General features: G+C 36.8%; 1 protein-coding gene across 1 annotated transcript in view; it reads left to right on the forward strand.

Annotated features, from left to right (window-relative positions):
* Window positions 1-18,765, forward strand: part of DNAH8 (dynein, axonemal, heavy chain 8) — a 145,019-nt gene that overhangs the window by 11,028 nt on the left and 115,226 nt on the right. Inside the window, exons 9-19 of the mRNA XM_009880463.1 lie at window positions 697-804; window positions 2,682-2,783; window positions 4,451-4,597; window positions 5,544-5,741; window positions 6,300-6,376; window positions 6,837-6,936; window positions 9,927-10,046; window positions 12,517-12,652; window positions 13,640-13,827; window positions 14,764-14,844; window positions 16,985-17,101. Of these exons, the coding sequence (XP_009878765.1) occupies window positions 697-804; window positions 2,682-2,783; window positions 4,451-4,597; window positions 5,544-5,741; window positions 6,300-6,376; window positions 6,837-6,936; window positions 9,927-10,046; window positions 12,517-12,652; window positions 13,640-13,827; window positions 14,764-14,844; window positions 16,985-17,101 (1,374 nt within the window). The remainder of the gene's footprint in view (window positions 1-696; window positions 805-2,681; window positions 2,784-4,450; window positions 4,598-5,543; window positions 5,742-6,299; window positions 6,377-6,836; window positions 6,937-9,926; window positions 10,047-12,516; window positions 12,653-13,639; window positions 13,828-14,763; window positions 14,845-16,984; window positions 17,102-18,765) is intronic.

An 18,765-nucleotide genomic window follows, 5' to 3' on the forward strand; every position in this document is an offset into this window, starting at 1 on the left:
CAGCTGGCTGTCAATCAACACCCCCAGGTCCTTTTCTGCCAGGCAGCTTTCCAGCCACTCCTCCGCCTGTAGCGCTGCATGGGGTTGTTGTGGCCCAAGTGCAGGACTCAGCACATCAACAATGATTTCATGAAATGTGAAAGATTTAGATACTTCACGTGATGATTGAATGAATTTGGGACTCATTAATGAAATTAAGATTGTGACATTTATTTCATAAGTTTTGTGAAATGTCTGAATGAAACATTTTATGTAATCACAATGTAATTGCATAAAGTATATTTAACAGCTGTACTTGAAGGAAAACAAAAGCATTAATCACAGACAACCACTGTCAGCTGCCAGAATACTTCCTTTTGTGCCAAAAAATGCAACCTGTACTTTTTGAATTAGTGTTCAATTTTGATCATCAAAATAGCATATTAAAAATATTCATATTAATACCCTTAGTCTAATTTCTCACCAGATCATCTTGGATTTTTATTGGTTTTATTAATTGAGGTTTAAAAATTTATTGAGCAAGATTAGCTTTTTTTTTTTTTTTTTTTTACAAGAAACATTTTGGTAAGCTGCCATGGCATTTTGAAGATTGGTTCATATGATTTAGAGAAAAATGTAATTTAGCAGTTGTCAATCAAATAAAAATATAGTTGCTAAGAATGGAAAGTAAAGTTTTTCTTGAAACTCCACTTTAAGGTATCAATGACACATGGAATACCAAACTTGATAAATGCTATAAGAATGATTCACAGTGTTTCAAGATATTACAATACTTCTGAGAGAATGACATCATTGTTTATAAAGGTAAATATATTAAGTATAATATTAATTTAAAAAAATATGGGGTTTTTTTTCAGAAAAAAACCCTCATTTTGTTTAAATCAGTAGGACATTTGTTAAGATATGGCAATAAATAGTGGGTGTCTGCATGGGAAAGGACGAGAAATCTCTTGATCAGGAGAGGATTGAACTTGGATTAGAGACTTGTCTTCTGGAAGGAAGTTTGTTGTTATTCTTTGTTCAGCAAGTGGTTTTTTTTCTTGTTTGATTAACCTCCTGATCTGAATTAATCTGCTCAGTTGTTTCCTAACTCACTGAATCCACTAAGATTCTTTTATTATCAGCCTTGAAGACCTAATTAAGCAGATGGGCCATCAGTCTGATGTCTGTTTACATTTCAACCCTCGGGTTTCCTTGTGTTGTGATTTGATAAACCCACAACAATTTATTGTCGTTTAGACAATTATTCTATCACCTAATGACCCCTCCCCACTCAGGAAGGCGAATCGGGAAAAAACAAGGGAAGAGGAGGGTTGAAATATAAATAGATTTAATAGGATAAGACAAAATAATTAAAATCAATCATACTAAAGAATCAGTATCGATCCTGATACCAATATAAAATATGCAAGGATTATACTCAGCCAATTATATCAGTAGGAAGCTGTGCGCTCCCAGCAGTGGACAGCAAATATCAGACACTGCAAGCACTACAGCTTTGCGGGGAAGGGAAGGCCTCAGGGATCCATCACCAGGGCAAGAAGTTCTCTGGACTGCCACCATCAAGGGAGAGGGAGCACTTCACAGCAAACTTTCTAATTTGTATTGAATGTGACATCCATGGTATGAAAAAATCCTGTTGGCCAGCTTGGGTCAAGTGCCCGGGTCTCGCTCCTCCTCATCCCTGCACCTGCCAAGCTTGAAAACACTGAAACCTTGAAACCCCCACACCATAGCTGGCTATAAAGTAAATATTTTCACAAATAAGATGCTAGAGATGCTAGAATCTTCTAAAAGTGCAGTTTTCCCAAGCATTAGAAGAGAAATTAGTCCTGTGTCCCTCAAACCAGGACACCTTGGTTTTTTCCTGATTCCCCGTCCTGCGTGGGGAGGGGTCATTGGGTGATAGAATAATTGTCTGAATGATGATAAATTCTTGTGGGTTCCGCAGACAGCAACAAAGTCCTATCTATAACATCGCCAGTCATTGTATTACAGTGTGAGACTGCCTTTGGTGTGGCAGTTCTCAGTCTTTATTCAGTTAGAGATTCTTAGGACCTGCTTACAATACTCTCATGTCAGGAAAAATGTTTTGAATTGTTCACGTTATGTAACAGACAGAAAGGATTGTCTACCTGTAGCTGTTCTCCGAGATGTGTTTTCTATATCTGCATTCGCTCCCGTGCTCCTCTCTCTCTTTTTGTCATTACAAACTTCAGATTTTTGTGGTTGAGAAGTAGAAAGATGTTCTCTCCTTTTCATAACCATGGGAGACCAAAGTAAAGACATACTGCTAAGAAATTTTTTTTAATGGCAGTTTTTAAATAAGGATGCACACACTACAAAGTGTAAAGATTACAACATAAGTGAAGAGTAGTTATAGTTAAATAACTTCTCTTTGTTCTTGAGTTATGGTTGGTGACATTCTGTGTTTATGCATATGTATTGCTGGACTTGTAGTACTTACAAATACTTCCTGAGACTTAAATACACTTCTGGGAGTGTTTTACGGCTTCTATAGGGTGTTTTTCATGTATTTAGCCACTATTATTCCCACAGGTGAAATTTATCCAAACTCTGATAATACTAATACATGAACATGTGAATTTTGTTAGATTTTACAAAACAGGCAAATTTCCTTATAAGCTTGAGACTTACTTGTTTTCATTTGTCTGTACTAGGTTACAAATCAAATGGTCACAACGTGTAGAGCGTATATTACAGATGGTGGCTTGTCTCGTGTCTGGGAGCAGGAGACATCAACAGTCATTGGAAAAATTAAGGTTTATATTTTGGTATTTTATTATTTACCTACTAAACCTGTTGATTACCTATATGCACAAAGAAGCCCATATCAATGTGTATCAAGTACTTCACACCTCTTTACTGTTTTATTTCATGATGTTTCGAGTGTTTTCCCATTTCTTAGCCCACTGACATTTGTTGAAAATAGAATGGCCTCATTTTTATCGGAGTTGTCCATCAATGACCTTGGAATTGGCATCTTCACCATATGTGTGACCATGGAATTTTGTCATTCTGCATAATCAACATTCTTCCCCCTTAGGGGTGTCTGATATGGTACCATCTTCATCTGCCATGGGGAACCTGGTATTTGAATAGACTTTGTTACACTAGTTTCTTCCGATACCAGACTTCTGTGGCATACCATGAAAGTTCAGTGTTAAGACAGTTCCTCTTCTGGAGGATGGTTCCTCTTCTGGAGCCAATGGTGACATATTAAGAACTAATTAAGCACATGCAACATGCCGTTGCAAAATATGTCCAGCTGTGGGGTTACTGGTTGCCAATACTGACTTCATTTCCACCTTCTCCTTTATCAGACCTCAGCTACTGACTTCTTATCTTGGCCAGAAAGGCATAGGGTTTCATAGTCCTTTAAAACTTAGGTCCAGAGGTACAAAAGCAAATGTACTGAATGTATCTCTCCTGACCTGAGAGAATGACATGATTCTAATAATTCATCTGTTTCAATGAGGTAATCTTGTGACTGTTCTATAACTGACAAGCTCTCATTATTCCATAAGAGAAATATAAACCCAGTTTCTGATAATGGTGATCAGTCCTCATTCTAGTATCTGTATATTCTTGAAGATCTGAACATTGCTTTCAATAAGGACTTTTTCATTTCCTGTAATTCATAGCTAATTGTTATATATACACCTGGTCTAGTGGGAGGCATCCCTGGCTATGGTGAGGGGTTGGAACTCGATGATCTTCAAGGTCCCTTCCAACCTAAACCATTCTATGATTCTATGTATTCATAGTCTGGTGACTGCCAGTTTGTTGTGATAAAATCTGCCTTTTGTTTTCCCAGAACTGACAGAAGATTTTGTATTCCAATGGTTACAGACTTTACATTTCTCACCAGTCATTATTTTTACATCTATAAGGTCTTAGTATTTTAAGTAAATAATCAACTGAAAAAGATGGATTGTTTTTCAATCTCATTTTAACTCAGACTTGTCAGCACACATTAGTTTGTATAACCAATTTACTTTAAATCCCCTGGGAGTTCCAGCCTACCCTGTTATTCCAAAATATGTCCTTAACCGGAGGACAGTCTGACCATTCTTAATTAAGCTGATAGCTTTTCTTGATATTCAAGTGTCTTCTTTAGAGCAGGAGTCATCACCTGCTCTTTGCTGGCCTCTACTTTCCCCTTCGTTTTCTGGCAACTTATTTCCCAGTGTGAAGTCTTTCACTGTACTGTACTGTTGTATGTTCATATTTTGCAAATATTTGCTACATATACTGAAAGAAAAACACTGTATGTGAGTCGTTATTGTCTGTTGACTGAAAAATATCACTGACTAGATTCAGTGATAATTAACCACTTTGGAATGACAGTAGCTTTGAGTTCTCCAGTCTCTCACCCATAAGCATAGCATGGCATAATGAGTGTGGTATTTATTCCTTTACTTTTTAGGACTGCATGTTTCTATTGAAAGAATATCAGAAGTGCTTTCATGAAACAAAGCAAGAGATTTTGGAAACTCAAGGAGAAAAGACATTTGAAGTATCGGAAATGTACATTTTTGGAAAATCTGAAGCTTTTTGTAGGAGATTAGAAAAAGTGAGTATACTGTGTGCTGTTATCAGTAGAGAAGGGCTTCTCCAAAAAACAGTTTACAAGGTAGACACTTGTCAGCATACATGCTCTTAATCATCCTATGAAGGAGTTTGTAACTCTTTATTGAGAGAAATTAGGTACTTCCACAGAGTAAGTTATCCCAATACTTTAGGCAATTACCTCACAATGTCCTTCTGAATTTTTCAATTTATCTTTGTTAATGTGGAGAGAAATAATTTAGTTGATCTAGACTTCGATCATTATTTTAGGAGGTTTAAAATTATGTGAAAAATAACACATCTTGGCTTTTTTAAGCAGTGTCCTAAGACATTAAAAACTATTACTGCCAAACACAGTTCTTCAGGTGATTCTGCTGCTTAGTTTTGTCTTAACATTTAGCTCTCTAACCTGATGAAAGGATTTTAAACTAGCATTTGTAGAGTTTGTGTGGAAAAGAAAATAGGTGCTCCTTGTTGCAGAATAAAGTCAGACAAGATGTAAGAGGATAATGGGACAGTCATCACAGGGTAGGAATTCTGTGAGTCTTTGATGTTTTTCCTTATCATGCAGCATATATACTAATCTGTATGGTTGGTACTTTTATTCTGTGAAATCTTTGTGTAATCAGTATGCATATGTCATGTTTTAACTCTTTTTCCACATTACCCCATTAAATGTAACAGTCAAACATAAAAAAGAAACCCTTTACCATCAAAAAGAACCAAAGATTATTTTACTTTGTATTGGATTGTGGTGAAAACTGATGATGAAAACTGAATTAACCATGCTCTGTTGAAGATACTTGGCTTAGAAGCTCAGAAGCCGCACACTTCTGAATGCAGTAGTTAAGAGAAGTGGCTACTGCTTATTTTATTTTAATCAAGTTTTGGTTTATAGAGGAAGTAATAAATAATTTGTTCTGAGCATGAATATAATGTTTATATTTCAGATTACAGAGATGATAACTGTAGTACAAACATTTTGTGCACTGAGTCTGTCGACCATCGAAGGCATAGATATTATGGCAGTAAAATTCAAAAGTATCTACCAAAGTGTTCAAAAGAAACAATATGACATCCTTGATCCACGAAAAACGGAATTTGATGTGGATTTTGTGAACTTCATGGCAAAAGTGGAGGGTTTAGAGGTAAGTAATATTGCTACCTATAACTTACCTGGGGAAGAATCTCATCACTACTTACTCAGTATCTCCCTAAGTGTCAGTGAGACTTTCAACTGTGAATAGGCTACATTGTTCTTTTTCCAAAGAGCATAGCATTTGTGTTTGTCTGAAGGGAGGCTTCTTCCATTATTTCTCCTCCTTCCAAAGGAAACTGTAAAATATCATATAGCTCTCACTGAAGACCAGTCACTCTGCAGCCAAAATGACAAAAATTATGAGACCGGAGAGAATGATCTATATGGGGGTGGTTTATTAGCCTTGGAGGCACATGGTTAGATTTTGGTCAGAACAAAGCTGCAACTGTTTTCAATACATGAGTTGATTCTTTGCTAAAATTGTCTGGCATTTTAAGAGATAACTTGACTGACACTAACTATTTATTGATTATGTTAGATTGGTGAAGGCTGCTATTTTGTGCTTTAAGCAGTAACAATTCCAAATGCTGCTATGTTAAGAAATTATCAGACACCAAAAATCTATTATATGACTAGAAAAAACTGTACTAAACTATATATTCTTTAGATACAGATACAGACATTTATGCGTACCTGTTTTGGGAGAATTTTGTCTTCACAGCATGCACTTCAGTTACTTCAAAGGTATTGGCAATTATATTTTAAAATTTTTTTTAAGTAACTTCAAACTACTGATTAGCACATTTTAAATAGCACAGCTAATTTTAGAACAAAGGGCCTAATCAAGAGTTTTTCATTATTGGTGTTCTGAACCATGGAATCATCATAAAAGATGCATTTTAGCCTTCTTATGGCAATCAATATATTCACCCGTTCCTTAAATTCATTACAGTTTCTTTCATATATACTAGAGGATACTAAAAGAAAAACCTAAAAAAACCCACAACAGCAACGACAACAAAAAAAACACCAGAGCAGAACTTTTCAAGTTGCTTAAACTTGCTAAAATTAAAAAAATATTCCCAGATCCAGAAGTGTTTCCTAGATTTGTGCTTCTTTCATTTTGTATAATGTATGCCAAAATAATAAATGAAAAAAAAACGTGTTTTAGAAATATCATTTTGGATACTCATTTTTAATACAGGTTTCAAAATCTGAGAATGCCATGCCTTCGAGAAGAAATAGTACATACAGTTGGTTGTATACTTCAACATTATGTAGCAGAACTTGAAGCTATTAAAAAGGTATTTCATGTCTTTGCAATAAATTTTAAACATCATGTTAAAGTAAGAGCAAATATTTTAACATGACTAGTTTTATTTATTCTGCCTATTTCACTAACTGACTGTCAATGCCCAATGTATCACACTTCTATTTTCCTGTTACAGAAAACAGAGCTGAGCATGTAGGCAAATATGATATACATACTCTTGCAGGAAAATGTGTCATCACAATTTTAGCCTTTAAACCAAAATATTTTCTGTTATTCCTTCATCAATTATAGAAAAAAAAAGTGTGTTCTTTACTGGCTGTGTATGTCATTTGCATATACTTTTCATTTTTTTTACTATATACGGCCTCACAGTTAATTTGCATTTATGCATGGCTATTATCTAATGCTGTGATAGCATAAAATAGATATTAAAAGTAGGTAAATTGCATTTATGTCCATTATAAGGTAATTTTCCATTATTTGTGTAGTGTACCATGACTGTAGCATAAATGAGGATTAACTTCTGGGGACTGATCATGTCACTTGACTTTAAATTTTTAGAGAGGAATTAATCTAACATGACTTTACACGTCTGCAAAATAAATATCTGCATCAGAACTAGACATCTGTACTCCCTTTCTACTCATGAAAGAAATTAGTATTCTAGAGTCAATTAATCTGATCTATTTCCTGTGTTAACCTGAAGATTTAAATAATTCCCTTGAAACGGCCATTTTTCTTCAATTACTATAAAGGGAATCTGGAGAAACACACTGATGCAGATATTTTTCAAGAAATGTTTACATTTTGTCAGATGAACAACGTTTACATGAGGAGCCAAGTATGTGTTAATTCTGCACTTACTAGAAGGGAATGATTCCTCCAAACAGTGACTTAAAACTGTAGCCTACCATAGCTGCTCTGAACCACTCTTTACAGTGTCCTTTCCCTATCTACTCACTGTTTATAATACTTCCTGGATCTCTAATTTCTGGCTTAATTTAAGGAATGTATTTTCAGCAGCTCTGCTTGCTTAAGAAATCGCTGACGCCACCCCTGGCTGCTTTTTCCCAGCCAAAAAAATAGGTACATTTTCTGAGGGGGTTTCATCCAGGTCAGTTCCTCTCTTAAGTTCACCATGAAGCTACTTCAATTTCTTTTGTTGGGACTGTGCAGAAGACAGTGTAGGGGTAAGAAGACGTGCCAGTATGTGAACAGTGGTGTTTGCTTAAGCAGTACAGGTGTTTTGTTATCAAATGATAAGTTTGCATGCCTGAAGTTGTGTGGACACATATATTCCTCTTCCGTTGAAGAATATGTCATGAAGTCCAACAAGGCCAAGTGCAAGGTCCTGCACGGTGGGTCAGGGCAATCCCAAGCACAAATACAGGCTGAGCAGAGAATGGATGGAGAGCAGCCCTAAGGAGACGGGCTTGGGGGTGTTGGTGGATGAAAAGTTCAACATGAGCCAGCAATGTGTACTCACAGCCCAGAAAGCCAACTGTATCCTGGGCCGCATCAAAAGAAGCATGGCCAGCATGTCAAGGGAGATGATTCTGCCCCTCTGCTCCACTCTCGTGAGACCACACCTGGAGTACTTCATCCAGCTCTGGGGCACCCAATATAAGAAGGACATGGACCTGTTGGAGTGACTCCAGAGGAGAGCCATGAAGATGATCAAAGGGCTGGAGCACCTTTCCCATGAAGACAGGCTGAGAGAGTTGGGGTTGTTCATCCTGGAGAGAGAAGGCTCCAGGGAGACCTTATAGCAGCCTTCCAGTACTTAAAGGGGGCCTACAGGAAAGATGGGGAGGGCCTCTTTATCAGGGAGTGTAGCGATAGGACAAGGGGTGACAGTTTTAAATGGAAAGAGGGTAGATTTAGGTTCGGTATTAGGAAGAAATTCATGACTGTGAGGGTGGTGAGACACTGGAACAGGTTGGCCAGAGAAGTTGTTGAAACCCCATGCCTGGAAGTGCTCAAGGCCAGGCTGGATGGGAGCTTTGTGCAACCTGAGCTAGTGGGAGGTGTCCCTGCCCATGGCAGGGGGGGTTGGAACCAGATGATCTTCGTGGTCCCTTCCAACTCTAACCATTCTATGATAATATACTGGCTAGTTTGAACTGTTTATTAGATATTACTGGATTGCTTTTTATCTTTGCCAAGCAAGTTATTTCTAATGAAAAGTTGCTTCCACTGCAATACTGGTTCTAAAATGCTTGAATAATTTGTCAAGGCAAATTTGGTATGTGATAATTTGAGGCTGAATTTTTCTTGACTACAATGCAGCCATTCAGTGAGCAGGGCACTTTTTTTTTTTTTTTTTTCCCCCCTCCTTGTTTTGGGCAGAGATAAAAGCATGGGCTGTATACCCAGGAGTCTCTACATGCATATTCATGAGAAGTTAGTATAAAAGAGCATATCATAGAATCATAGATTATCCTGAGTTGGAAGGGACCCACAAGAATCATGAAGTCCATCTCCTGAAACATTAGCTATTAGTCAGGTGTAAGTGTCGGAAGAACAACGTTGATGGTTCTATTCAGGTAAAACCTCTCAGTTAATAGTACAGCTTAGGCCTTTCCTCAGGGCAGTTCCCAAGCAAGGGAGGAGAAGCCCCAACAATGGTTCTCACAACACTTTGCTACACAGCTTGCTTTCACAGCAGGTGGCTCCAAAGTTACACAGCTGCACTTGTCAAGCTTGGCCTTGAATACTGGCTGCTCAGCTCCTAGGTTTGCAATGCCTTTTGGTGTACTCAGGGCTCTGTCATAAGTAAGCACAGCTAAGAAACAGCATGAGATAATGAAGACAGGAGTCATACCAACAGTCATATCAATGTGTGTATCTCAGAAGTGTAGCAAGTGGGGGAAGCAATACACTTTTCTCTCAGTGAACTGTTGTGTGACTCCACACAAATTTAATCTGGGAGGAGGAAGAAATTGTGGTACCAGAGGAAAAACAGTTTAACATTTAAACATATTTTTTTAATCCATGTGTCTAATATTGCTCTTATCATAGCTTTACCAAATTCAGAAAGATGACCCTCCTCTGGCTCGAAACATGCCACCTGTTGCAGGAAAGATACTGTGGGTGAGACAGCTATTCAGAAGGATAAATGAACCAATCAACTATTTCCATGTAAGTTGATGTGAGGAAAAATTGGGTGTTTTGTGTAACAGTGAACTGTCTTGCTTCAGTAAAGTGACTGTAATGTTTCTGGCTATGACGATGCACTTCTCATATGCTAGGCAACCTGTTTATTTGTATGTGAATACCTAGTTGAAAAATACGCTCTGCAGTAACCACTGTTGTAGATCCAAGATGTAGTATTAGAATAGAATAGAATAGACTATTTCAGCTCTCAAAGGGACCTACAACAGTCATCTGGCCCAAATGCCTGACCAATTCAGGGCTGACCAAAAATTAAAGTGTGTTGTTAAGGGCACTGTCCAAATGCCTGTTAAACACTGATAGGCTTGGGGCATTGACCATCTCTCTAGGAGGCCTGTTCCAGTGTTTCACTGCCCTCTCAATAAAGAAATGCTTCCTGTTGTCCAGTCTAAACCTCCCCTGATGCAGCTTTAAACCATCCCCGTGTGCCCTATCACTGGATACCAGGGAGAAGAGCCCAGCACCTCCCTCTCCACTTGCCCTCCTCAGGAAGCTGTGGAGAGCAATGAGGTCACCCCTCAGCCTCCTTTTCTCCAAATTAGAAAAACGCAAAGTCCTTAGCTGCTTTTCATATGATATTCCTTCCAGCCCTTTCACCAGCTTTGTTCCCCTCCTCTGGACACATCTGTCTAAAATTGCAGGGCCCAGAACTGCACACAATACTCAAATTGAGGCTGCACCAATGCTGAATACATCAGGATAATCCCCCTTTTTGACAGGCCGGTTATGCTGTGTTTGGTGCACCCCATGATGCAGTTTGCCCTCTTGGCTGCCAGGGCACACTGCTGACTCCTGTTGAGCCTGCTGTCAACCAGCACCCCCGGATCCCTTTCTGCAGGGCTGCTTTCCAGCCACTCCTCTCCCAGTCTATACTTGTGGCCAGCATTACTCTGTCCCAGATTCAGAATCTACCATTTCGACTTGTTTAATTTCATCCCATTAATCATACCCCAGTGCTCCAATCTATCTAAATCCCTGTGTAAGGCCTCTTGTCCCTCAAGAGATTCAACAGCACCTCCCAGTTTGGTACGATTACCAAACTTGCTAATGGTGCATTCAACTCCTGCATCTAGATTGTCGGTAAATATATTGAACAGAACTGGCCCTAGAATTGAACCTTGAGAAACACAGCTGGTGACCGGTCGCCAGCCAGATCTGGCCACATTCATTACAACCCTTTGAGCTCTGCCTTTCATCCAGTTCTTCACCCAGTGTACCATAACCCTGCTCATTCTCTAGTTGGATAACTTGTCCAGAAGGATGTTGTAAGGGACAGTATGAAAAGCCTTACTAAAATCCACAAAACCTGTTTATTTGACCTACTACTGAACTAGCACTCTAAGCCTGAAATATGCACTGAATTGTTCATATGTCTGTCTTTGTATTGCCCAAAGAAATATTTCACCATTCCAGCCGGTGGTGTTTTTCTTCTTTTTGTAATGGAGCAGGCTGGGGCTTAAATATAAGACTTGTGTCCTGTATTTTAACCAAATACCCACCTCTTCTGTTCTTCTAGCCCCATAGAGTTTTCTATGGAGAATAATGTCTCTTTACCAAGAGGGTGCTAGGAATAGCTTAAGGCATAAACATGGACTGCCTGACATCCTGAAATTGTCTGGTGTCTATGTTTTGGTACCACTGAAAAAGCAAGTTTATTGTAAGGACCCACACAATAGCTGCAATACTTTAGCTGAGAATCTGGTCACCAGTTTCACTGCAGATGATCTCTGAACTAGTCTGGAAACAGGGAATTCCATTACTGAAAAACTTCTTATTCTACATTTTCTGTACCACTTAATATACAGCTGAAGATTGGTACTACCCACATAAGCTTTAACATTTAGGGCCCATAGGTATTTCTTGGTATTCTATTTCCTTCCTTCATTGGAATAGTCAGAATCTTGCTGTACTATGATCTGTTATAGCAATAATATTTCTTGAAATGTTTGAATGATTCTCCTACAAAGTATCTAGAGTCTCCTGCCAAGTTAAGAACTATGTGAGAGAGGTTTCCACTTTTCTGTTTCCCTCAGATGAGAATAATGATTACCTAAATCTGCTCCAGAGAAACCAGACATAAATATCGTTACTAATTAAAAAAGGAGATTATTTTAAAATTAATTTGCAATTACTGTGAAATTTTGAATAGAACTGAGCATCCATTTAACTGTGAATTACAGGTGTTTATCATGGTATAATGAAGTAATTGTTCTTACATGTGTTAAATATTTAGTATTTATTACTTACAAGTTTTTACTGACTTTGTCGCCATGTAAATTTGCATCACAAATACTTGATACAGTTTTTAAGAACTCTGTAAGTATAATCTGTAATATTAACTTATATAATGTACAGTCAATAGTTAAATTGAGAAAAACCCAAGTAGTATGGTTTTCTTTTGATGTGTTTTTAATTTGAATGTGCTCTGTTTTAATAGAAAAGGTCGAATATCTTGGCAAGTCCAGAAGGTAAAGCAGTTGTTCGATTATACAACAGAATTGCCTGTGTATTGGTGGAATTTGAGGTAGTCTATCATAATGCCTGGATGAAGGAGATTTCACAAGTACAATATCGTAAGTGATTAAATATGTAGGTGGCTTTTTTTTTAACAGTTATTGAATGCTAATTTAACATAAATCAAATCAGGTATTTTTTAAAGCCTCATTTACCCTTAAAATGTGCAAATTAATTATGGTCCACTAAGAAGGCCCAATAATACAAATCTCTGTCCCTTACTGACCTTGAAACTTGGTTTTGGTGTAGAGGATTGCAGATTTGGTACACTGTTCAACACATGACTGGAAACAGTAGTGAAACAAATTTAAGGCGCGCAGTTGTTCATTTTTGTATTCAAATTATTTATGTATACCAATTAATAATCCTTCCTTTTTTTCTTTCCACTGTAATAATTTATAGAGTTGTATTATCCCAGTCCCTCTCAGGACAAGTATTATTTTGTGCCTAGAAAAATGTTTGATAATCAAGCTTTATAATTTTAAGATTACGTGAGAGTTGAAGTTTAAAATATTTTTTTTAGTAGATTTTTCATGTAAATTGTAGACATTCTATAGGCTTTAAAACTAGGACTAGATCTATAAGAATAAAATCTTGTAGTCACACAGTCAACAGAAGTTTTTTGTGTTGCTGTTTCAGCTTTTATTTTGTTTTGGATTTTTGCAGTATCGCTACGTAAGCATTCATCCTCTGGGTTAACAAATTCCTGTAAGATACTGAGCATCTCATAAAAGTTTTGTGTTTCCAGGTCCTTAGAAAATGAGTTTCATAATTTTATAACTTGAGCTAAGAAAAGGTATGCCACAAGTAAGACTGGATCTGATGCTCATTTAGCTTATGAGGAGGAAGGTTATATATCGCAGAAAGCTAATATGGTGAAAGTCAGTTGTATATTTTCTTTAACTGGAAACAATGTGAAGCTATTTCACAAGTAACCATATGTATTTAATAACTATATAGTAATATTAGAAATCTGTGTTCCATAATAATTTATAGAAAAGAAACAATTGTTTGTCTTAGAAACTGATATAAAAATGTCTTTGCAGCCTTACAAGCCACAATATTTGCACATCATCCTAAAACTGGGAAGTTCCTGGTTAATTTTGATCCCCAAATTCCAGAGATTGTCCGAGAGACCAAATGTATGATAAAGCTGGGTTTGGAAGTACCGGAGCAAGCAAAAAAGATAGTAAAAATAGAAAATAACCTGAAGTCAAACAAATTGCGTTTACAGGTAAACTTGAAAATTATCATGATTGCTCTTTAAAAAAATAAAAAATAAAATCTGATTAACCATAGGAATTTTTCTATGGTTAAATAAAGATTAAAGCTGGGTACAGGATAGTTTAAGGTAAATTTGTGGAATGCACAAGTGGACATAGAGGATCTAATTTGAAAAACCTCTTCTAACTGCTGTGTGGGGTAATATATACTTAAATATAAGCATATATATATATTTCTTATACCCTGTGGTATGTTAAATATATTCTGGTGATGAAATAACTAAAGCTATCCAAAACATTTTCACTCTGAAAATCGGTAAAACACAGTTTTACAAAGTTTTTGAGAAGCAAAGATTGGAATTCTTCTGGATTAGAAGATACGGTACACCACAGAAATATCAAGAATTTTGCAGATTACCTGCCAGAGAAATCAAATTTCTGATACCTGTTGTAGTATTTGCTATTGTTGCAGTAGTTTGAGAAGCTTATATCTCGGGGATGCGGTGTACCGTACAAGACTGTGCGTGTGTGTGTAAGGCATAAGACAAGAGGATATTTTAAAACTGAGTTTATATGTGACTTTCATAATCTAAAGCATATGATACTGAGTTTCAAGAGGGTATTGCAAGTTATGGTCACTAAAGCTCAAGCTGTCTTTAGCTCTAGAGAAATACCATACTTTGGCTTTTTGCATAAAGAATGTTTTGCATGAAGGCTGCTTTCATTCTTCCTTGTGTAGCATGATATGGATTCATTACATTCTAGAAATGATGTACATAGGTATGTAATGTTTGTATAAAATTCCACACTTGTTTTCAAATGTAGTCTTGTACTGCTTTCCATGTTTGTTTTTTTCTGATGATTTGATTGTATAACAGGTTGTTTGCTTCAGTAAAAAAAGCAATAAAAATATTCTTCTTCATACCACCCTTTCTAATAATTAACAGTGTCTTCTCCAATGTTATGAAGATTTGTGTCAAGAAACACCAGTGATTTTTGCAAATCTAATGGCACCAAAAATGAAAAAGGTTGGTATTGCTAAATGCACTTCAGTATACTTTAGAAGACATTAGAATAACTTAATAATAGTTTATGTTTAAAATATTTAGATGGATCTGCATGTTGTGAACTTAATGAATTTTACTAAAACCTTTAAGAACAAAAATTTGCTCTTTGCATCCCTTATATAGTGTTCAAACAATGTGTGTTACAGTAGAATAATCTTAGTGCCTAAGAGATTTAAACTCAGAAGAACAAAGAATACAGACTTTGTGGGTCTATTTATCTACACAAATCTCTCACTTTGACATGGAAGTAAATTATCACTTATTTCAGTTTTAGAGGTTTTCAAGGGAAGTTGTGCTTTTCATTTAGCTGAAATGTTAAATGTCATGATCCTCGTCTTTCTTGGAGAGAATTATTAGCCTTGTGAAATGGGTCAGTCTCTTCAGTGATGTAGAAAGGTTATATACTACACTAAAGGTATGGTTTTATTGGAGATGCAGAATGTCTATCCTACAAGCCAGACACTTGCAAGTGTATGTATGTGGTTTTCTAAGTAACTCTTCCCTTTTTGATTGTAAATAATAACATCAGAAGGTTGCAGAGTTTGCATAAGTTTGTGTAACTGCCTAGTTGGCATGTGCTGAAGTGTGCGAAACAAAAAAACTTGTCCTTGCTCTTAAGAGTTAAATAATAAAAGACAAAGAGATAAAGTGATGATAGCGTTCACTTTAGTGATACTACTGTAAACATGATTATATAGTAGAGGGAATCATACACCTCTGTATTTTAGTGGAAACAACTGGCGAAAGAGAAAGATGAGTATTATATAAAAAACAGAAGATGAAAATGTTTTTTGAAGAAAGGGAGAAAAGTCTTCAGTGTATAGGAAGAAGAGGGAACCACAAATCCACAGATTGAATGAGCAAATCTAATCTATGGCTATAAGGGTGCCATAATTTGACAGCAACTCATGTAGAGCCTTAAACTGTTTCTAGATTGGCTATGTTGGTTACCAGTAACAGTACCATCCCAGCATTGTGGAGTTAAATATATTCCCCAAAAATATATATATATTGAGGTGATAGTAATGGCCATATTCGCAAATAGCTGTGTGCTTATTTGAGCTGAATTCATTGTTTTAGCTGTGATACAGACATAGCAAACAAAAGTGTTAGGATGAAGAGAGTTGGTGAAATCCGGGCAGTGACTCGGTAAATGTTGAGATGAAAGAGCAGATATGATAGGTGGCTATTTAAAATTAAATATGAGTGGAATCAGTTCAAAGTTTCTCAGCAATTAAGCAAAATGAAATTTCTGTCACTTTAAGGATGATGGGAATGGCAAAATTTAAAATTGTGGTGGCTGTATACTGGGAAATCAGTGAGAGTTTTTGGAGTGCTAGGCAAAAATTTCAGGGGAGCTCTACAAGAGGTCTGGAAAGGTTTATTTTTGTAGCCTGGTGGTAGTATAAGACTTCCTTTTCCTCAGAGTCGCATCACCTTTGAATGTACAGGATCTGCAATGAAGGAAGTACCTTGGTGTAAGTCATACAGTGATGGAAACAAACTGATTTCAGCTACATGCTGAGCATCTTGATGACAAATCCAGAAGAAACAGACCATAGAGAACCAAGAATTCAGTAAAGGAAACAGTAGGGAACAGAGGATTTTTAAAAATAGTATCGAGGCTATAACAAAATTTGGAGAGGATCAGTGTCACTCAAAAAGTGATGAATGAAAAATGTCATTAGATAGATACATGATGTTGAAAGGCAAGTAATTATGCTGTTGAGAGTGGTCAAGATATATATTAAAGGACAAATTGTAAGATCAATACTGGACTTGATTTTAATTTTACGAAGTAGTGGAAGCCACTATAAGACACTATCCAGGAGAACAGGAAGGGGAAGATCTTTGCTGAGCATGTCCATTTGACAGTTGTGGACAGAGGCTGTAGTACGCAGTATCCCCCCCTTCCCCAATATTGCATAGATTTCTTTGATGTTTTCCTTGAAAACTTGTAACCTTCCTTGCAAAACTTAGACACAACTCTTTCTTTCATCAGTGACATTAATGGTTCTAGTAACAATGGCATTCATTTTAAATTGGGTTTGGTGTTTTGTTTTTTTTTTTTTAATCTATGACATTATATTTTTGTGCTTAGATGGAAGCTGTGTTGAGGCAAGGACTTACCATGTTGACTTGGTCATCTGTGACACTGGAAAGTTTCTTTCAAGAAGCGGATCAAGTTCTGTATATATATAAACAGTTCTTGAAAAAGGTATGCACTTGTGATCTATAAATGAAATGACAGTTCAGAGATATTATTTCCAGTACACTGCTCTTCATATTGCAAATTTGTATGTATTTTTGTACCACTTGAAATACACAGAAATTTTGTTTGCTTTTTAAAGTATATTCTTTTTTGGAAGAATGATATACTCAATGATTCTCTCCCATTATTACCCTGAAATGTTTGATCTTTGCTTCTGTTCTTGCAGTATGATATATCTCCACTTGTCTTCAGACTCTGTGACTACAGCTCTAATTTTTCAGAGTCAACCTATGCTTCTCTTCGAGTGCTTGTCCCGAGTGCAGTTGCACACAAGATACCTCCATTTAAACACTGTGCAGTGGAGAACTTTTTAGCATTAACTGTATTCACAGCAGGCATGCCTGTAAACCAGTGAAGGGGAGCGTGGTTTTCCCTCACAGTTCTCTGCATGCTGACTGAATCTGTGCTTTTTTCCTCTCTTAGTGTTTGCCACATAATTTCTGAATTCTTTTGACTCCATTAACATGCTTTAGGACCTGTATTGGTTCTTTTTCTTCTCAAGACTTTACCTTGATAGTCAGATTATCCTTCTGGCTTGATGGTTGAACTGTATGGCTATGATCTCTCCTACAAATATCATAAATTGTGTCTCTTGTGGTAGGAGATTGTTAGTCACTGGTGGGTATATCCACTTCTTTCTCTGTATGGCAGAAAAACATAATTCTCTGAGCCTGAATATATCTGAAACAACAATGTCTTTTGTAGATACACTGTTTTCCTTAAGTATGTAGGTTGTATGCATTTCTGACTTTCTTACCCCTCCTGTATCCATACAAAATATAAACTTGGTTAGACCCTTGATTACTGTGACTAGGATATTGTAAACAAATAGGGAAAAAGTGGTGTAAAATGGAAGCATGTGCAATATTGTGACAAACAAGATGGGATATCACAGGTGCAGAATATTTCAGGTAAATAATTAAAAATTGGACAGAAGTCAGTTTTATTTGGATTCTGACAAAACAAAGTCACTTAACTGTAGTTGACTGAATGCTAATAATGCTGTAATTTAGAATCAAAAACCCAGTGAAAAGCTATGTTAAGTAAAAGAAGGAGAAGGACTGAGGACTTAACCCATCAAGCAAGTTACAGCTGGCCCCCCCTTGCCTTATAACTAGACTTGTGGCCAATAAGGTCATGAACAAGAATCTAATAATCTTACATTAACATAGCTTGTTTTGTTATTCTGTTTTAGTTAATCTAGCAGCAGTGCATCCTGCATAACTGGAATGATCTGGGGTCTGACTTACTATTACTGCCTGTCTGCCTAAAACTGCTGTTTCAACAGCAGGGAATCTTCAGGAGCATGGATAACATAATGGAGCAAGAGTTCTCTTCAGTTCCCTCAATTCCTAAACTTTCAGGACAGAAGAAAAGCAAGTTTAAAGAAGCTTAGTCTTGGGACCACTTTCTGATGAAGTTCTCAGGGAATAGGAGATAATTATTTCTATTGTCACTCGTTCATCTAATCTCCAAGACTGATCAGCTCAAAGAGCTGTCAAGAGAAGCTCATTCAAAAATTAGATCATCGGTGTTATGGTGCAGTAGTAGTCTTGTCTTAGATTGCCTGTGAACTAATTTTACTTATACAGTGAATTTAAAAATATGGT

This window comes from Charadrius vociferus, unplaced genomic scaffold, assembly GCF_000708025.1.
Source record: "Charadrius vociferus isolate BGI_N301 unplaced genomic scaffold, ASM70802v2 scaffold62, whole genome shotgun sequence".
Lineage (NCBI taxonomy): Eukaryota > Metazoa > Chordata > Aves > Charadriiformes > Charadriidae > Charadrius > Charadrius vociferus.